Below are 18,564 nucleotides of genomic sequence, written 5' to 3'. Positions count from 1 at the left end.
GTCCCCAGTGGGACAAACAGTGAAAGGTGGGCAACAACACAGCACTCAGCCTTTCCAACTTCCTTTTCAGCGTTAGGATAGCCAAGCCCCCCAGCCCTAAGCCCATGCCTCTCATCCGAGTGGTGGAAACATGAGCTGAAGAAGGAGCTGGATGCCGCCGTGGTTGCCACCTCTCGCCTGCAGAGGAGCCCACCACCCCTGGAGGCTGCTGGCCCTGACTCTGACCTCCCAACTGCTCCCTGGCTGCACCCCGGCTTGGGGTTCATGTGTCCCGCCGGTTCCAGATGCCTGTCCTCTGCACGCTGGGTGGACTGAGGATGACGCCCCTCTGGACACTGCGGCCTCTGGAGCCAGGGCAGTATCCTTGTTCCCGTAGTTACTGTTTCTCTCTGTAGCAGGGCCTCCCTTCTGTTATAGACTGGAGTTCGGCTGCCCCAGAAGCCAGGTCCTCAGTCGGAGGACCTCAGTGGCCCTAGGAGCTGGAAGCACAGATGTCCGAAGTGACTGGAGAGTGTCCCGGGGGAACGAAGTTCCTCCCGTAAACACAGATCAGTTCTTAGCAACAAACTGTTTGTTCTTCTACTTGCTCCACCCTCAGCCCATGCTGACCTGGGGCCTCTTCCAGATAGACAGTGGGGCTACCTGTCATGGCCTGGTCAGAGTCGATGAACCTTAACTTCAACTGGATGGGCTTGCCTTTTTGTGGTGGCGGGGGGGGGGGTGTCCTTCAGGGAGTAGCTCTTAGCAGAAAGAGTCTCTAAGGCCACAGACAGTTAGTGCGACTTCTCTCTGCTGTGAAGACTCCCAGAATCTTCTTAGGGTTTTCCCCCAAGTTGCAGTCTTCTTGACTCAGAGCCAAAAACTGTTTTCACTGGGTTACATCCATCTCAGCAAAACTCACTTGGTATTTATTTTGCTAACTTATTGGTGGTTTTGCTTACATCTCACAGCTGATTTAATACTAGAGATCTACAGCCTTCTCTTGCGGTGTTTGGACTTGCCCCACCCTGGGAAAAGTGTTCCCGCTGGAATTGTTGACTTCAGAATGGCATTGTTATAAATCTTTTTCTCTCTTTCCTCTGCCTGCTTCTTTTCCCTTCCTCCTCCAAACCTGCTTGGTACCTCAGAAAGGCAAGCTTATTTGCCTGGAGGTATGGGGGTCTGAGTGTATGTTGTTTGAGCGAAGAAGGCAGTCAGGAGGGATGGAATTCTTCCCTTAACCCCGCTGCACCCCCACACTCCACAGTCTGTTGTCCTGGCTCTGAACGAACCTGCCCCTCATCGTGTTTTCTTTAGGGCCCTTCCGGCAGCCTCAAGAAGGAGATAAGCATCAGAATGTGGTATTATAGGATACAAGAAAATGCAAAATAAACATGGATTAAGTTTTTAGGTTCTGGGGGGAGAGTACAGCTCAGCGGTAGAGTGCGTGCTTAGCATGCACCAGGTCCTGGGTTCAGTCCCCGGTACCTCCATTAAAAATAAATAACAATAAACCTAATTACCTCCCCCCTCCAGAAAAAGCAATGTATAAATTTTTTTAAAAGTCTTTAGGTTCTGCTTGGCTCAAAACCAGAAGCCTTAAGTCTGTGGTGTTTGCATCCGGCTGGGCTCGCGTGCTGGCTTTGTCCCGAATGCTGTTCCGGTGCTCACGCTGTCCTTTCCATCTGTACAGCGGGAGGATGGGACCCGATCATCTCCACAGGCCCTTCCAGCTCTGATAGTCTTTCCTGTGGCATATTCTTTGGATGGTGAATTTAATAAATTGTGTTAATGTGTCTCCTTGTGCTCCTGGCTTGGTTTCTGTTCACTTTTCAGGGGACGATGAAAGAACATAATTTTGGGCACCCTGTTGTCCACACCTGGGAGGTGTGGAGGCACCCCAAACACTATGATATGAGGACTCTGTGGCATTCAGAGGAGTTAGAATGTCCCTGTTAAGCAGCTGAGCTCTGTGGTCTGAGTCCTTGTGTAGGAAGTAGCCCCTAACTTTAGCTTTGACCCTGCCTGGGCTGGCGGCCTTGTGGGATCCCTACGCTTGGCCACTGTGTGTCCTCTCAGTTGGAAAAGAACTGGACAGAGGAAAGGTCCTGTGATTACTTAAGAGATTTACCAATCAGCACTGGAGGTAGATGACTAACTCCACATCCTTTGCAGAAATGAATAGTACCCTGGAAATGCTGACTGCATCTGTTTGAGGGTTTAGTTTTTGGCTATCTCTGGGCATCATTCAATTAGTCCAATGGTCTTTTCTTTGTTTCTTTCTTTCTTTCTGCCAAAAATGTTGTTGACTGCAGGGCCCAACGAGGACATAGCTAAATTTACACAAATCTTCCCCGGGCCAAAGAAACTAGAAATGCAAGCCCTGAACCCCTGGCCCCACTTCCTTTCTAAGCCCCTTTTTCCTTCAATCAAAGGAATGTAAGCTTTTCTCCTGCGAACTTTTCTTCCCCTTTCTCCTGCTTCTCAGGTAATTCACACCCTAGGCTTCAGAATGTACCAGAAACCTCCTTCCATTCCAGACCTGGGTTTGGCCTCTGACAGCCTGGGTTCTCTTCTTTGTCTGGCAGTCTTGCTCTGCAGGGGTGTATCTGGACTGCTTGTTCTCAGAATATTAAGAGGGTGGAAGCAGGGTGGGGTTGCCTCGGGGGCCAGGAAGACTGCAAGGCTGGAAGAAGACAGAAGTGAGTGTGCTGCCATTCAGGGAAGGGAGGCTCTCCACTGGGCCCTGAGGACTTGGTGGGATGAGCAGAGATTCCAGCTGGAGATAATGAACATTCTGGAGATGAGAACTAGAGCTCTAACTGATTCCTTGGACCAGAACATGCCTCTGGGGTGTATTTCCCTTAGTTTAGTTGTACAACGGCTGGAAGGAACAGGGGCTCAGGAGAGTCTCTGGGAAGAGAAAGTGGTCACAGGAAAGGTAGTTTAGATCTTGGCAACCTTTTCAATTAGAGACAGAGGATGGGGACGGGAGAGTGAGAGAGAGCCCTGGGCCTGAGAAAGGGCGTGGTGAGAAGCTGCTCCTGACTTCAGATGTCTGTTTATTGCCTGTGTTATGTCATTTGTCAGCCAACTCCTCTGTGCTCCGTGAATATGTTGTGGAGGGAAGATGGAGTCTGACTCCCTGGGACCTTTGCCATGAAGGCCTGTTTCTTTGAGCTGGGTGTTGAGAGCTGCCCGGACACGCAGCTGTCATCACCAGCCTCCTGTAAACTCAGAGCGTCACCCCAACGTGGGGAAGCCTGCAGGAGTGCTCCTTGCCTCCTGAAAAACTGCCCCTGTCCTCCCACCTCTTCATCTGTCCCCTCCCTGGATGGAAAAAAAAGCCTGATAGGGACATGGTATTTCAACCAACTGCTGCATTGGACCTTTTATTTGAACAGAGTTTCTATAGCCAAAAATTGATTGGCTCACTTTCGTCTCCTAGTTAAAAAAACCCCTTGTACTGTGAAGCGTTCCAAGATGTATTCTGGAAAGATGTTCTCACGTGAGACGGCTTAAAGCAACTTAATTTGAGTGAGGAGGGTAATATCCCTTGGGGTAGAGAAGCAACTTTCTGTCTTTAATCAGCTCTTCGATGTGTGTTGCTGTTTTTTGTGGGGCCTCTGCTCATCCTCTGGCCTCCCTCATTCCTCAGTGCCAAGCGGAGCAGAGCCTGGGCCTGAGTTTTCTCAGGCTCTGACCCAACAGCAGATGTTAGCCTAGGGCCCTTGGCCTCTTTTCCACTGCTTCGATTTAGGACTCCAGCTTTGCAAGGAGAAATTGTTTCCTGCCTTCCCTGCCCCAGTTCTAAGGAGCCATGGCCTTGAAACTCAAAGTGGGAGACCTAAATATTCTCTGGCCCCTCTTTCTCCAAGGAAAATCCTTATCCAGGCTGAGGCTAAAGGAGATGCTTTTTAAAAGGTGAGTGATTTCTAGCTCTGTGTGCTCTGTGGGTTGGCAGCAAGACCTACTTTGAACTCTAAAATGTCTCTGGCCTTTCTGCTGGAATCTCTCTTTCCCTGGAGCCCTCTGGGACATGGGACTGAGGGTAGATGGTGGCAGGATAATTCACTTCCTGACAGGGTGTTGGTCACCAAGTCTTAGACCACAGGATCTCAGACAGCAGAGGAGAAGGAAGTCACTTGTCCTCATGACTTAATCTGCCAGTTCAGTGCCTTTCCTCCGTGTCACTAGTGTGCTAGGCCAAACTCGTGTATGTCTGCAGGTGTCTGGGGATCTTTATACTGTTTTATATCCATTTATTTGTGTTTGGTTTTGTTTTGTTTCGGGCGTAATTAATTTCCTCTTCTTCTTCTTATTTTGGCTTAATGGTGGTACTGAGGACTGAACCCATGACCTCATGCATGCTAAGTCAGGCACTCTACCACTGAGCTATCCCCTCCCTCCAGGTGTGTTTGTGTTTGAATTAGCCTGCTATGTAAAATATATGATTGTGGGGGAAAATTGGAAAAACATTGATATTTAGGAAAAACTGTTTCCACCTGTGTGTCTCCTTTACTACGTACCCAGAACATTTTTGACACTTGTGGTCATCGAATGTGTGGGGGTTTTCCTCTCGCCAAGCAATTCTGCAACACCAGCTGGGTGTCCTATCATTTAACTCAATTCTGACACCATCTACCTGGAGATAAGTTTAAGGGCTCAATCCCAAGAGGCTGCCCACCTACCCTGACCTTGAGATACCAGTTGCAAGTAGTAGGTCCCTAGCTGGAGTTTTGTCTGACTTGACTACAAACTGGGGGTTCCCACAATCTCCTCCTTGGGTTTGAATTAATTTGCTGGAGAGGCTCAGAGAACTCAGGGAAACACCTCCTTACCTTTACCAGTTTATTAAAGGATATGATAAAGGATGAACAGCCAGATGAAGAGATCCATAGGGCGAGGGCTGGGAGGGTCCTGAGCGCAGGAACTTCAGCCCCCGGGGAGTTGGGGTGTGTCACCCTCCCCGTATGAAGATGTGTCAGCGCACCTGGAAGCTCTCCGATCCCCATCTATTGGGATTTTATGGAGTCTTCCTCCATTATGTAGGTGTAATCAATCGTGAACTCCAGTCCTAGCCCCTCTCCCCTCTCTGGAGGAATTGGGGGCGGGGCTGAAAAATCCAAGCTTTTAATCATGGTTTAGTCTTTCTGGTGACCAGCGCCCATCCAGGACCCCCCGCCCCAGAGTCACCTCATAACAAAAGATGCTCCCAGTTCTCTTATCACTTAGGAAATTACAAGGCTTTTAGGAGTGCTGTGCCAGGAATATGTTTTCTATTATCTCACGCTGGTCTATAGATGTATCTCTTTGGACCCCTAATCTCAGCGTCAGGAGGACTGAAATTGACTTCCTTTGAAACTTCCCTTTCCAACCTCTCATACTTAGTAGAGAGAATCACTCTCTTCAGGCTAGAAATTTTAAAGCTACCTTTGATTCCTCTTTCCATTTCTTTATCCCTTAAAATAGCCAGTTTGTCAACATGTCCGGATGTTTCTTCGCCTCTTTCCCTGTGCTCAGCCTCGTCCATCTCTTTAAGCCTGGGTTACCACAGAAGCCAGTCCTCACCGGTCCCCCACCTCTAGTCTACCCTGCCCCAAATCCCCCCTCCTCACCAAGGTCATTTGAGTCTTTCCCACATACTGCTTTCATCCTGTCAGTTGGGGTTATTTGGCCAGGGCAAAAGAAGGCTGCTGGAAACATGACAGCAGTCTCCGAAGAGATGAAAATTCCTCCTGTAGGAGGAGGTGTGGTTTCACTCCATCTAGCTTCACAGGGCAGAACCCAGATCTCTGGGTGGTACCCGCAAGGAGGTAGCTAAGAAGCAAAAGGATGCGGTGACAAGAAGAGTGTCAATTGGACTGTCTAGTGAGTTTCCCTACATACACCAGTAATATCCCAATTAGAAAACAATCTAAAATAGCATAGCAAATACAAAATACCTAGAAATCAACTTTATTTGAAATGTCAGTGATCTGTGTGAAGAAAATGACCACATTTTGTTGAGAAATATGGGAAAATTTAATGAAGAAAAGCTTTCCTGGATGGCAAAGTTAATATTGTAAAGATGTCAATTCTTAATTGTCAAGTCATGTAATTTCAGTAAAAATTCCAATAGAGTCCTTTTAGAATCAGATATAATTATTTAAAAAATTCATCTGGAAGAATAAACAGGGGAGATGGCAAAGAACATTTTGAAGACAGAACTTAAATGGAAGATAGTGAAACATTATATAGCTTAAGCATCAATTTAACAGACTGGCTAGGCAGAACTAGACCCAATTTTATATAAGCATTAAAAAACGATAAAGGAAGCATTGCAACTTAACTGGGGAAAAAGGCATTGGAATAGTTGGTTAAGAACTTGGGGAAGAAAAAAAAAAACCCGCCTTAAATAGTACACCTGAATAAATTCTAGGTAAATTAAAGAAATTAAACATTACAACTTAACTGTAGAGAAACTAGAAAGAAATAGAATTGAGGATCAACTCAGAGGAGATTCATTTAGAAATTTAGTATTAAAGGCCATGAAGCTATGGGTCAATTATATCTCAAAAAGTAAAGTAAAAATAAAGGTCATGAAGGAAGATATTTCAGTTCATAAAAATGTAAAAGTTCTGAATTAAAAAACTAAAGAAGTCCAAAAAGTTAGGAATTCTTAGTGGTACATGTGATAAAGAGGCAACATTTTTGTTGGTAAACTGATAAAAGTACTAAGATCCTTCTAGACCCCCGGTCAGGATAAGAAGGGAGCGTTCATACGAGAGTTCGTATTCTTTTTTCTGCACACATTTCCTAAGCTCTGACTCCTTGCCTTGGACTGAGGATTCAGACGGGGTTACAGCAGCGAGCAAGACAAGTATGGTCCTGCCCTGAGAGCTCTTATGTTAGGTGGGATAATGTGGGTTGCAAGTCGGAGAAAATGCAACTCCAATTGGCTTTTAAGCGAATAAGGGATCAGTCTGACTGGCGCAGGTGACTAAAAAGTCCGGGGATGCTTTAGGCTCAGGTGAGACTTTCTAGAGCAGTTTTGAGGATCTCACCAAGACCTGATTTCAGTCCATTTCTTCTCTGCACAAGCGATTTGTGCTTCTTATCACAGCATAAAATGGGAAACGAAGTGTCCAATAAGAGAAGGGTAAGTACATGAAAATGCAGCCACTCTGGAATATTATGCATTCACTACAAATGGCCTTTATGAAAACGATGTCGCATGATGGAACTGTGCTTAGAATGTTAAGTGAAAAAAAGTAGGACACAAAATTTTATGCAGTTTTATCACAGCTTTGCAAAAAAAAGTTTCTAAAAAGGTTAGAAATAAATACCCCTAACTGCTAACCCTGTTAATGTGAAGGTGGGATTTATTTTTCTGTTTGTTTTTTATTATCTTCATTCTTTATTTTCCAAATTTCTATAGTGTTCACTCCTCTCTTCAGCAAGGCTGTGTTTCCCCGCAGCCTTCTGTTCCTGCGGGGATCACTCCTGTCCCTGTGTGTTTGCTGGTGCTAGTTCCTTCACCCGGGATGCCTTCCCCTTTTGACCTATTAATCCAGTTAAATATTTATCGATAATTGACCCAGGGGGATTGTGCGGTTTTTGGAATATTATGTAGGTGAAAACACTTCGCAAAGTGCTTTACAGATGTTAGTTGTTATTGTTAGAAAAATTAAGAAGAGGAGGATGAGAGAGAGAAAAAGAAGTATTATTTGTACAATATTGTGCCAGGTGCTAGGGGAGGTCAGGATGGAATAATACAGAACAGGGTTGTAGCCCTTCAGGAGCTTAGAACCTCGGCAGGTGGGTGGAGGAAGAGACAGCGCCGTGTGGAAGAGGTGAGTGATGGTGGAACACGTGAGGCGTTAATGTGAAGGAGGCAGACAGAGCTGCACAGTGGAGCAGAGAAAGGTGGGGCGGATGTGGAGCCAGAACTAGACCCTAAAGGATTTGGACAGGTGGGTCCAAAGAGAAAGAACATAGAGAAAGATTGCCTGGGAAATAAATGTGGCACGAGTGAGGGATGGTGAGCCCAGTGAAGAGCCTGCTGGAAAGTGGTAGGAAGTTAGGGGGAGGGGGAGATGAGTAGGGTGGGCCTTGCCCGGGAGAGTCTGGGCTCTAAAGCAACAGATCTTCACTGGAGTTTTTAAAAACTTATATTTTTATGTCCTGGGAGGTGGGAGGTGGGCAAGGATCTTCCTTGCCTGTCTTGCTCAACACTGAATCCCTAGTGGGTAGAAGAGTGATGCCTGGCACACGGTAGATACTTAATAAATGTTAGCTGAAAGGAAGTTGGAATGAGTGAATCATAAAATGAGAGGGCTAATCCCAAAGAGGTGGATGATGTGGACTGAAAAGGCAAAGGCTGGCAGCCAAGAGACAAGTTAGATTGTTAGGGTTCTTCTAGGCATGAAGTAATGGGGCTGAGCTGGGATTATGGCTGCCAGACTCGAAAGTAAGGGACTGGTGTGAGAGTCACTTGGAAAGAACTGATAGGCCTTGATGACCAACTGACCAACCAGATGTTGGGGATGGAGAGAAAATAAAGATAACATCAAAGAAAGTTACTTATGCTTCCAGACTTAGCCTGAGCCCCTCTTCCAGGAAGCCTTCCCAGAATTCTCAAGCCTGTGCTGTGTGTTTCCTTTCTGAAATCAATTAACACAAATGATCTATATCACCTTGTAGGTGTAATAATTAGGATGTAATAATTATAACATCCTATTATAATCTAGACCTTGCATGTGTTTGTTTCCCCAACTAGACTGCAAGGTTTAAAAGGTCAGGGAAATATCTAATCTCCACAATGCCTGGCCTTGGTACTGCCACAAAGTAGATGCTCACTAAGTCCTCACTGACTTAGACGAAACGTGTAGTCTCCTCTGTGCAGAGGAGCGCGTTGACCTGTTGCTTTTTTTTGAATTGTTTTCATCTTCTTTCTTAACTGATTCCATGGAGTGTGGAAGAGACAGATCTGGAGTATTAATATTGTCCCCATGTAAGAATAAATGCCATCTATTAGCATTGTCATCAGGAACAAAGAATTTTATTCATTCGTTTTTTCAGTCATCCAGCAGTGGAGGAATAGTGCAACATAGACCATAAGAGTCCATGGGCTTTGGATCTTGTTTCTAATCTTCGATCTGTCGCTCACTGGGCCATGCTGGTTAGGAAAGGTTATTTAATCTCTCTCAGTTTTCTCATCCATAAAATCAAGCTAATAATGTCTACCTATTACTGAGTGCTTACAATGTACTGGGCACTGCCATTTAATTCCCATTGTATAGATGAGGAAACCAAGGGCCAGAGAAAGGACGCCCAGGTAGGAAATGTGGAACCAGTAGTCGGTCATAGGCAATCTGGTCCCAGAGTCCTTGTGCGTAATGCTGTGCTTTATAATCTCACAGGAATGGTGATCGTCAACACAAAACCATATCTAAGTACCATATATAGCATGTCTGGCCGTGTCAGCAGACACTGAGTATGCCGATGATGGTTAATAAATATTCCTGAGCATCTAATATACCAATGGTATGGGGTTAGGTTCGGGGAATGTAAAGAGGAAAAGACATAGACTCTGCCCTCAGGTTGCTCCCCGTCTTGACAGTGCCACCAGATATTTGTACGCCAAGAGGCAAACAGACAAACATAAACTGTAAATGCTTTAGCGTTAACCTTAGAAAACATTCAATCCAACTCCCTCATTTTACAGAGGAGAAAACAGGCCACACTGTGGGGATGGGGCCTGAATAACTAAAGGTTGAAGCTTGGAAGAAAATCTGGTTCCCCTACACTGGAGTGCTGTGTCCTTGGCATAAGAAAGTATTTGACAAAGAGAGATGGTCCTTATCCAAGGCCTGTGTGCAATTACAGAACAGCTTTCCTTGGGAAGCAGAAGGTGGGAGGGGAGATGGAGAGAAGCCCACCAGACGCTCCCGGCTCCCCCGACTCACGGAGTCTGCAGCTCTTTAGCATCATCACATCTTTCTAAATTTCAAATGGCAACTTCTCCCTTCTGTCTTCTGATGGGGGTTCCATTCCTGCCTGCTTCTCTAACTAGGGTATGTCCTTAGCTAAATGACCAAATCTCTCTGATTCTCAGGCTCCTTCTCTTAAAAAAAAAATTGGGGGTTGACTAAGGTCCCTTTCAGCTCTAAAATAACCCAGGTCTTTGCCAGGAGTGGGAGGGACAATGCCTTCAGAGCACAGTCAGCCAGCCACTGAACCTGAAAACCAGAGCTTTTTGTTTGCCGGGTGGAGGTACAGCTGCACCCCAGATTGCAGCCACAAGAGGGCAGCAGGTCCTAGAGCACCTGGGCTGGTGGCCATGGTGGGCCCCACAGGAAGACAAGCAGGCTCTCTCCTCAGACCTTGCCTAGGTCCCTGGAGTTTTCCTGTTGTAAATTCCAGACTCATTTATTTAGCAAAGGGCAGCCAGCCAGGTTGGGATCAGACAAGGGAGCAGTCTTGCAAATTAAGTCTAGCACCAGAAAGATTAAAGACCGGGCCTGAAAAGAAACTGGATTCTAGGAAAGTAAATATTTTATGAAAAATTGAAAAAGCGTTCCTGTCCTGGTTTAAGTTGCCTATGGCTCACATCATCAGAGGCAGCACTTTGAGAAGGGCTTGGAGCATTTCACAGGTCAGTAAAAATTTTAGCAGACTTGAAAGGTGATTTTAAAAACTCATGTATACGGCTCGTGTGTTAGACCAGCATTTCTTAGAGTTAGTTCCTTGAGGAGCTGCAGTTCATTTTGCTCATGTTTGATAAGCCCTTACTCAAGAAAGAATTGGTTCTGGATGTTTCCAGAAAGCTCAGCCAAGCCAACGCTTGCTTAATTAATTAATTATTCTGGAGAGGATGAAGTAACCAAAATGATCATGTGTCTACTGAGAGAAGAGCAGCAGCCTGGGCACTCGAAGTGTATGACAGGACGGAGAGGAAGCCCAGTGAGGGTGGGAAGGGGGACTGGGCACTGGCCTGGCTTCTCCCCTTCAAGGCTGCAATCAGCAAGAATCACATTTCAGATCATCATCACAACAGCCCAAAGATTCCACATGGGCCTTTTCAAATACATAAAAGACCCTGATTCCTTGAGAAGATAGTTCCCGTTAGATGATAATCTTGCAAAAGACCTAGAACGCCCACAGAACAGGATCTACAGGTGTCTGAGCTTTATATATATAGAGAAGGTAACATTGCTTATTACTCATCAGCAATAGAGCTAGAGCTTTGATTTTTGTCCCCCTCCCCCAGGGCCAAGGAGGGGTCATGGCTGGGACTAAACTGCCCACGGCCTTACTCATTTCTGAGTCTCTGCTACCTTGCCTGCTGTTTGCAAAGTACACCAAGTCCTTCCTTATCTCCCTGCCTTTGCATATGCTAGTCCCTCTGCCTGGAATTCTTTTCCCTCCTTTATCTTTCTAGCAAGCTTTTACTTATCCTTCAAAACCCCACTCGATGATACTGTTTGGACAAATGTTCCCTGACTCCCCAGAGAATCCCCAGACAGTTAATCATCCTTCATCTGTCCTCCCACAGCAGCTGGTACAAAACATCACACTGTACAATAATTGTTTGTTTTCATGTCAGCTTCTCCCCCCAGACCTGAGAATTCCCAAAGGGCAGGGGCTGATTTGTCTCTGTGTCTCCAGTTCTGGCCCACTGCCTGGCACGCTGTGCACACTCAGTCAGTGCTGGCTGAACAGAAACGGGTTCTCTTTCCTGTAGCTAGCAGGGTGTTTTGCAAGGTGACTGACCAGGATCACTGAGCAAAAGAAAATCATTCCCGGAGGGAGCCCTGGGGCACTTGCCGTACATCGGGAAGTACATGCAGACAGCTGAGGAGTGACACTCAGTTGCCCTGGAGGGCATGCATGACTCCATGATGGAGGCCCTTTGCCTAGAACCCATTCTATTTACAGAAGATTACATGTAAGGAGATACTTTCTGATAGTGTGATCCAGCTCTGGGACATGAATTTAAGGGAGTGGTGAATGCTCCACCCTGAAGATTGTGATATGTTTTGGAAAAGACTGTCCGGAGTGAGCAGTTAAATATGAATAGATGACCTCTGGTTTCAAGCTGGTGTAACAGAATTGCTCAGCCCTGGCCACTGGACATGGGGTGGGGTTTTGGTAGCTTCAGGAGGAAGGACTGGGTCCTCTATGAATGGGTGTTGGGGTTGGATACATAGCTGCCACTTCTCTGCACAGCTCCTCACAGCTTTGCCTCATTTGCAAACATCTGAGGGATCAGTAAATATTAGTACATATGTATTGTCAGTAAATAGACTTTGTGAGAGCTGCCAACACCCGCTGGTGCTTTGTGCTTGTGCTGCTCCCTGGATCTTCCTCTCTGCCTCCTTGTCCTGAAGCCTCTTGGCATGGATGTGGGGACAGCCAGCTGTACTGAATGAGGGCTAGAAGACAAAGGAGAAAGGGGAAGGTAGCCTGCAAGGGATGAGCAAGTGGGTGCTGTAGCTGATTCCATTCTGTGCAGGAGATTCTCTTGCAGGATGTTTTTTGGAGATGGAATTTCTTGATCTGCATTTCAGTCAAAATGGATGTGGATATGAGGAAAGAGGGGAGGATGGCACATGATTTAGACAGAGGTGATCTAAGGTTGGGAAATGATACCACCCACAAATTAGGCCAAAATTCAACATTATGGTTATTAGAACCATGAATTTATATTGTACACTTCAAATTTAGCACAATTTCTTTGCTCTGTATCTTAAATAGACTCAGTTTTATTAAAATTTTTGTGATAAAATATTCACAACATAGACAATACCATTTTAACCATTGTCACATGTGCCATTCTGTGGCACTAAGTACATTCACGTTGTGTAACTGAGTCCAAGCTCATAGTGCTTCACCACACGACAGGCCAATAAATCGAGAGATGAGTTGTTGGGGCGAGCGATAGCGACTTTATTCGGAAAGCCAGCAGACCGAGAAGATGGTGGACTAGGGTCCCGAAAAACCATCTTGCCTGAGTTAGAATTCAGGCTCCTTTCATACTAAAAGGGAAAGTAGCAAAGTCCTGGTTCTGGCCAGGCTCCAGAGGGCATGCGTTGCTTTCTTCCTTCCTGCAGTCATTCCCAGGTGGGCCTGGTCAGGATGTTTCCTGTGAGCTAAACAAAGATATTTTAGCTTAATGCCCATTACCTGGGAGGCAGGGTTCCAAGAGATGGGCCATTATGTATAATTTAAGCTTGCAGGTAGCATCCCTGTAGTGATTAACTTGTAGCAAAAGCAGAGATTACAAAGGTTAAAGTAAAAGAGATCCAACACGGAGTCAGGCTTGTTCTTCTCTATTACAGTTGCTGTGTGACCATCACCACCATCCACCTCCAGAACTTCTCATCCTCCCGCTCTATACCCATTAAACACGAAATCCCCATTTCCTTCCCTCTTAAGCCCCTGGCAACTACCATTCTACTTTCTGTCTGCATGAATTTGACTACTCTAGGAAACTCGAATTACAGGAATCATACAATAATTACCTCTTTGTGACTGGCTTATTTCACTTGGCATAATGTCTCCAAATTTCATCCATGTTGTAGCACATGACTCACTGTTTTTTTAATTAAACTATTTTCATAAGAGTGTCCTGCAAAACCTTATTTCTAGAAGTATCTCTACGTATAGATGAAGTAGATATCACCTCTAGTTTATACTGGAAGAAACCAAATTGTCTCCCTTCTTTCTTTTGGCAAGTCCCCATTTTGTTCTGGTATTCACTGGCCAGTTATGCACACAGGGAAGGGGCTACTCTTGGCCCCAGGAGTAACTCTTAATGCATTTGTGTCAATCACAGTAATTTCAGTTCTTTTGCCAATGACTAGTTTAGGGGATTAGTGAGTGATACACTTTTGGCTTATGAAACATGAGAGAAAGCTGATGCAAGGATTCTAGAAAGGGTTTCTTTGCTTTTACGAATACATACTTCCTGTTTTCTGCTTCTTGATATGGTGACCATGTATGTGGTTGATGCCTGGCACTCAGCAGCCATCTCGCCACCACGAGATGAGTTAACCAAATCCCCCAGATGATACATTGAAGATGGCAGAGGGAGAGATGGAAGGAATCCGGATTCTTTATGATATGGATGAGCTTCTGAATTAATTAACTCTGGGACTCCCCAAGTTGCTATTTACATGAGATTATAAATTTCCTTATTATTTAAGCCACTTTTGAATTTTCTGTACTTGCAGCCAAAAGCATACAAATGACTTGTGAAGGATTGAAGCTAAACAGGAACCAGTGGGAGGGTAGAGCTCAGTGTTAGGGTGTGTGCTTAGCATGCACAAGGTCCTGGGTTCACTCTCCAGTGCCTCCATTTCTAAATAAATAAATAAACAGACCTAATTATCTCCCTTCCCACCAAAAAAAAAAAAAAAAAAAAAAAAAAACTAAACGGAACCAATGCAGAGGCCCCAGGTCTCACATACTTCTCCACTGGATGCTGCTACTGCCTCAGCATTGGTCTTTTTGCTATGAGATATCCCAACCTATTATATTTCTGATAGATATAATAGATGTAATATATTTCTGATATAATACAATATATATTTTATATATATATATAGGAACTGTTGGCTCTGGGAAGCAATTTCTGGAAAATTGAGTTTGATTTTGAGAAAAGAAAGGGGTGTAGGCACTGGATTAAATGAAGAAAGACACAACTAACAGAGTGACAATTGCCTAGTGAGTTGCAGCCAGAAGGATGGTGAAAATGATATTTGGGAATGGCCCTTTGCATCATGATGGTCAGGTGGGGTGAGAAGGAATGAGAGAAAAAAAGCCAGCCAGTATGGCTGTAAGAGCCAGGGAGATTTTCTCTCCAATAGGAAACCCAGTAAATCTCAGAGGTGGCATGTGAGAAAGTGGAAGACAAGGGCATGATGTGCAGATGACCAGGTAAAGGGCTCTGAAACACTGCGAGGACAGAATGCTGATAGGGAACTGACATAATTATGATCGCACACTGAGCTTTGGTGCTCACTTAGGTTAAACCTGTTTCTTTGTTTCTTTGTTTTGCACTTTAAAAAAAAAAGAATATGTGCAAATGAACTTTTCAAAACTTGTTCATATTTGATGGCTGTAAGGGCTATAAAGTAACTTGATTGGGGTATTTTTCCCCCATCATATTAAATTTAAAAACAAAATACATCCCAAGCATTGATAGTGGGTAAGTATTTTTAATGAAATTGGTGGTTTTAGGAAGTAAACTTTTGTTTTGTTTGCATGTCCATTTTTTTTTTAATTTTGATGTTTGTCCTTTTTACTTTACTTTATTTTATTTTAATTTCACAGTAGTGGTCATCAAAAGTTATGTTTCTTTGCTCATTTCATTTTTTTTTTTCCTCTGATAATTCAAGACTGGAACAAAGTTTAAATGTTATTTATTTCAAGCAGTAATTTTTTTCTGTGTTGTTTTAAAATATGTGTTTGAAGTAATTATTCCACTTTTTTTCAGTGATCTTTTTTTATTCATCTGAATCCTGGAAGTTGATTCTCATTATCAGATTCCATTGCTCTTACTTCCTCATAGATAGTAGGTACCAATGAAATGAAGCATTTGTGTTCTGATATCTAAGGCCGGTTACTATTCAGTTCTTCTCAGAGCATTTGGAAAGATTGTCTTAAATGGCTACCTAAGTTGAAACCCTATATAGAAGAAAACTATAATTGCAAGTAGGACGGAGTGGCCTAAATGGTATAGGAAATCAGACAGAATGCAGACTTCATAGTTTTGTGATTTTCCGTATATAAAATCTGTCCATTCCTACCTGGACAAGTCCCATGAAACAGTGGAAGCTTTTAAATAATTCCCTTACAGATGTTTTATTTAAGCAGGTAGCACAATCTACTAATGTTGTTTGATCTGTGTTTGTTATATTGGTTGTAATTAATTTTTTTAATTCATGACTAGCAGAAAATTTATTAAATTAACTAACTACATTCACCTTGTAAATTACTGTATAAAACTTGTTGACAATGCACTGACTTTAGAAAGATGTTAATGTATATAAATAGAGTGTAAATAAAATAGTGTTGATGTTCTGAAATATGAACTGTATAAAAAGTATTGGTAATTGTCTATGGAGTGTACCTGTTTATCTGTAACTATTATCCAAATAAATTAAATACTGTGGATGCAAAAAAAAAAAAAAGATTGCACTAGCTATTCTTTGTAGTCTACCCAGCAGACTTTCTTTTAGGCACGTGAGCTGGGCATGTGATTCAGGTTTGGACAATTATAGTTCTTCATCCTGCAGGCAACTTCCATCAGTCCAGGTGGTAAGCACATGACTCAAGGAAAGGCCAAAGTCCTTCCCTAGGAAATTATATACAGACGCTGAGAAAAACAAGGTGTTTTTTGCTAAGAGACAAAGAGAAGCAGAGATGAGCAAAAATGAAAGACAGATGAAAAAGAGGGAGATGGCCTTGAGTTCTCTGTGTTAGACCTCAAGGCCTAGGTTCCTACAGCCCTTGCTTTAAATCCATGAGCTATCCCAGTGTGGCAGGTTATATTTTCCAGAAGTGTCCACCACAATATATACTCTAATTACGGTGCAACACTGACCTTCCTTCTGTGGAGTGGTGGTGTCTATGTCCCCTCCTTTTGCACCTGGGCAGACCCTTGTGACCACTTGGAGCAAAACAGTATGGTGGAAGTCATGCCATGTGACATCTGACACTCAGTCATAAAAATGCCACACACCTCTGCTTTATTCTCTCGGGACATCTGATTTGGGAACCCAGGCACATGCTGAAAGAAGCCAATAGCCATGTGAAGAGGCCATGTATAGGGTCATGCCAAGAGCCCTAGATGAGGTCCCAGCAGGCAGCCAGCCTCAACCACCAGAAATGAGACATTTCCAGTTGAACCTAGCCATCAAATCATCCTTAGCCTTTGAGTCTTCCCAACTGAGGCTCCAGGCATCAAGGCACAGAGACAAGTTATCCCTAAGTATCCTCAATTTCTGACCTAAAGAGTCCATAAGCATAATAAAATGATAGTTTTATGCCACTAAGTTTTGGGATGGTTTGTTATGCAGCTATAATTAACAGGTGTGCCCAGTGTCCTCCTTAGCTGTATGAACCAATAAACTCCCTTTTTTGCTTAAGCTAGTTTGAATTGAGTTTCTATCGCTTGCAACTAAAAGAATCACGACTCATAAACCTTCTGGTCTGTAGATATTATCCACTCTTGCAAATCAGTTTCTCAATTTACAAAAAAAGTAATTTTTTTCACATGGTCTTCACAGAAAAAAGTGCAGAAAGGTAGCGAAAAGGAAGGAGGAGTCCGAATTAGGGCAAGGGCCTAAGAAAAGGGCCCTTTTCTTGTTTTCTTCATCTCATGACTCCATGGGAAATGACATGCACTATTTCCTCACTTGAGCAATTTCATTTCTCCGCTCCGGGCCGGGCGCCGGCCACTGACCTGCTGCGTGGCCTGGGACAGTCTCTGTACCTTGTTGGGTCTGCTTCCTTTTTTGAAGGGTAGTAGTGGAGGGCGCGACTTCTTTACCAGCAAAATGGGGGAATGGAGCTAGGTGTGATATTTATTAGTATTCCTTTTTTTTTAAGTTCTTCTGTTTCTTTTAGGTTTTTTGGGGGGGGGGGTGATTAGGTTTATTTATTTGTTCTTAGAGGAGGGACTGGGGATTGAACCCAGGACCTTGTGCATGTCAAGCATGCGCTCTACCGCTTGAGCTATACCCTCCCCCACAACTAGTACTAAGCATTATGTTAGGTGTGGCCCACATATTCTCATTTGATCCCCACCATGTCCTTATGCAGGAGGTACTATTAGTCACTTCATGGTCCTTTCCTGGACTGACTTTCTATCAACACTTGCTAAGCTCCTTCTCTTGTGCCTCTTACTCTCACACACTCGGAGGACACGACAAGGCACATGTGACAAATTCCTTCTTTTCAAGAAACTTATGTTCAGATTGGAAAGGTCAAGTGAAACTAGATGTTAAATCGTTATGATCTAAACCGAGCAGCACTGATCGCAGATGCAACAGGAGCCACATTCACGATCGATTGTCATGTGACAGATTACTGCAAATTTAGCAGCTTAAAACAACCCACATTTATTATCTCACACCATTCGTGGTCCAAGAATCCGGCTTCAGCTTTGCTGCGTCCTCTGCAGGGTCTCACAAACCTGCAATCAAGGCACTGGCTGGGCTACGTTACTTAGCGGAGCCCAAGATCGCCTCCAAGCTCATGAGGTTGTTGGCAGGTTTTCTTGAGGACTGAGGGCCCCATTTTCTCTTGTCCACTAGGGGCGAGTCTCAGGCCCTAGAGGCTCCTGCAGCTCCCGGCCATGGGCCTTCTCCACTTGCAGTTCACAACATGGCAGCTTTCGTCTTCAGGGCCAGCAGGGGACCCTCACTCCAGTCAGCCAAGGAGTGTTACATAATGTACCTGTAACCCTGGGAGTGACACATCTTCACTTATTCTATTGCCTGGAAGTGAATTACAGGTTCCACCCACACTCAAGGGGAGGGGATTACACAAGCGTGTGAGTCACCAAGGGGAGATGGGGTCACTGGGAGCTGT

The 18,564-nt window shown here is 44.4% G+C and overlaps 1 protein-coding gene across 3 annotated transcripts in view; it reads left to right on the top strand.

Moving 5' to 3' along the window:
• The window catches only part of TUFT1 (tuftelin 1), a 52,390-nt gene extending 36,236 nt beyond the window's left edge, over window positions 1-16,154 (top strand). For all 3 annotated transcript variants that reach the window (XM_014560852.2, XM_006186663.3, XM_006186664.3), the window contains one exon: window positions 71-16,154. In XM_014560852.2, coding sequence (XP_014416338.1) covers window positions 71-134 — 64 coding nt within the window. In that variant the 3' untranslated portion in view covers window positions 135-16,154. The remainder of the gene's footprint in view (window positions 1-70) is intronic.
• The last annotated feature ends 2,410 nt before the right edge of the window (window positions 16,155-18,564 follow it).

The sequence above is a fragment of the Camelus ferus genome, chromosome 21 (genome assembly GCF_009834535.1).
Source record: "Camelus ferus isolate YT-003-E chromosome 21, BCGSAC_Cfer_1.0, whole genome shotgun sequence".
Classification (NCBI taxonomy): domain Eukaryota; kingdom Metazoa; phylum Chordata; class Mammalia; order Artiodactyla; family Camelidae; genus Camelus; species Camelus ferus.
The sequence above is the reverse complement of the archived record's forward strand: the minus strand, read 5'-3'. Positions and strand labels throughout refer to the sequence as shown.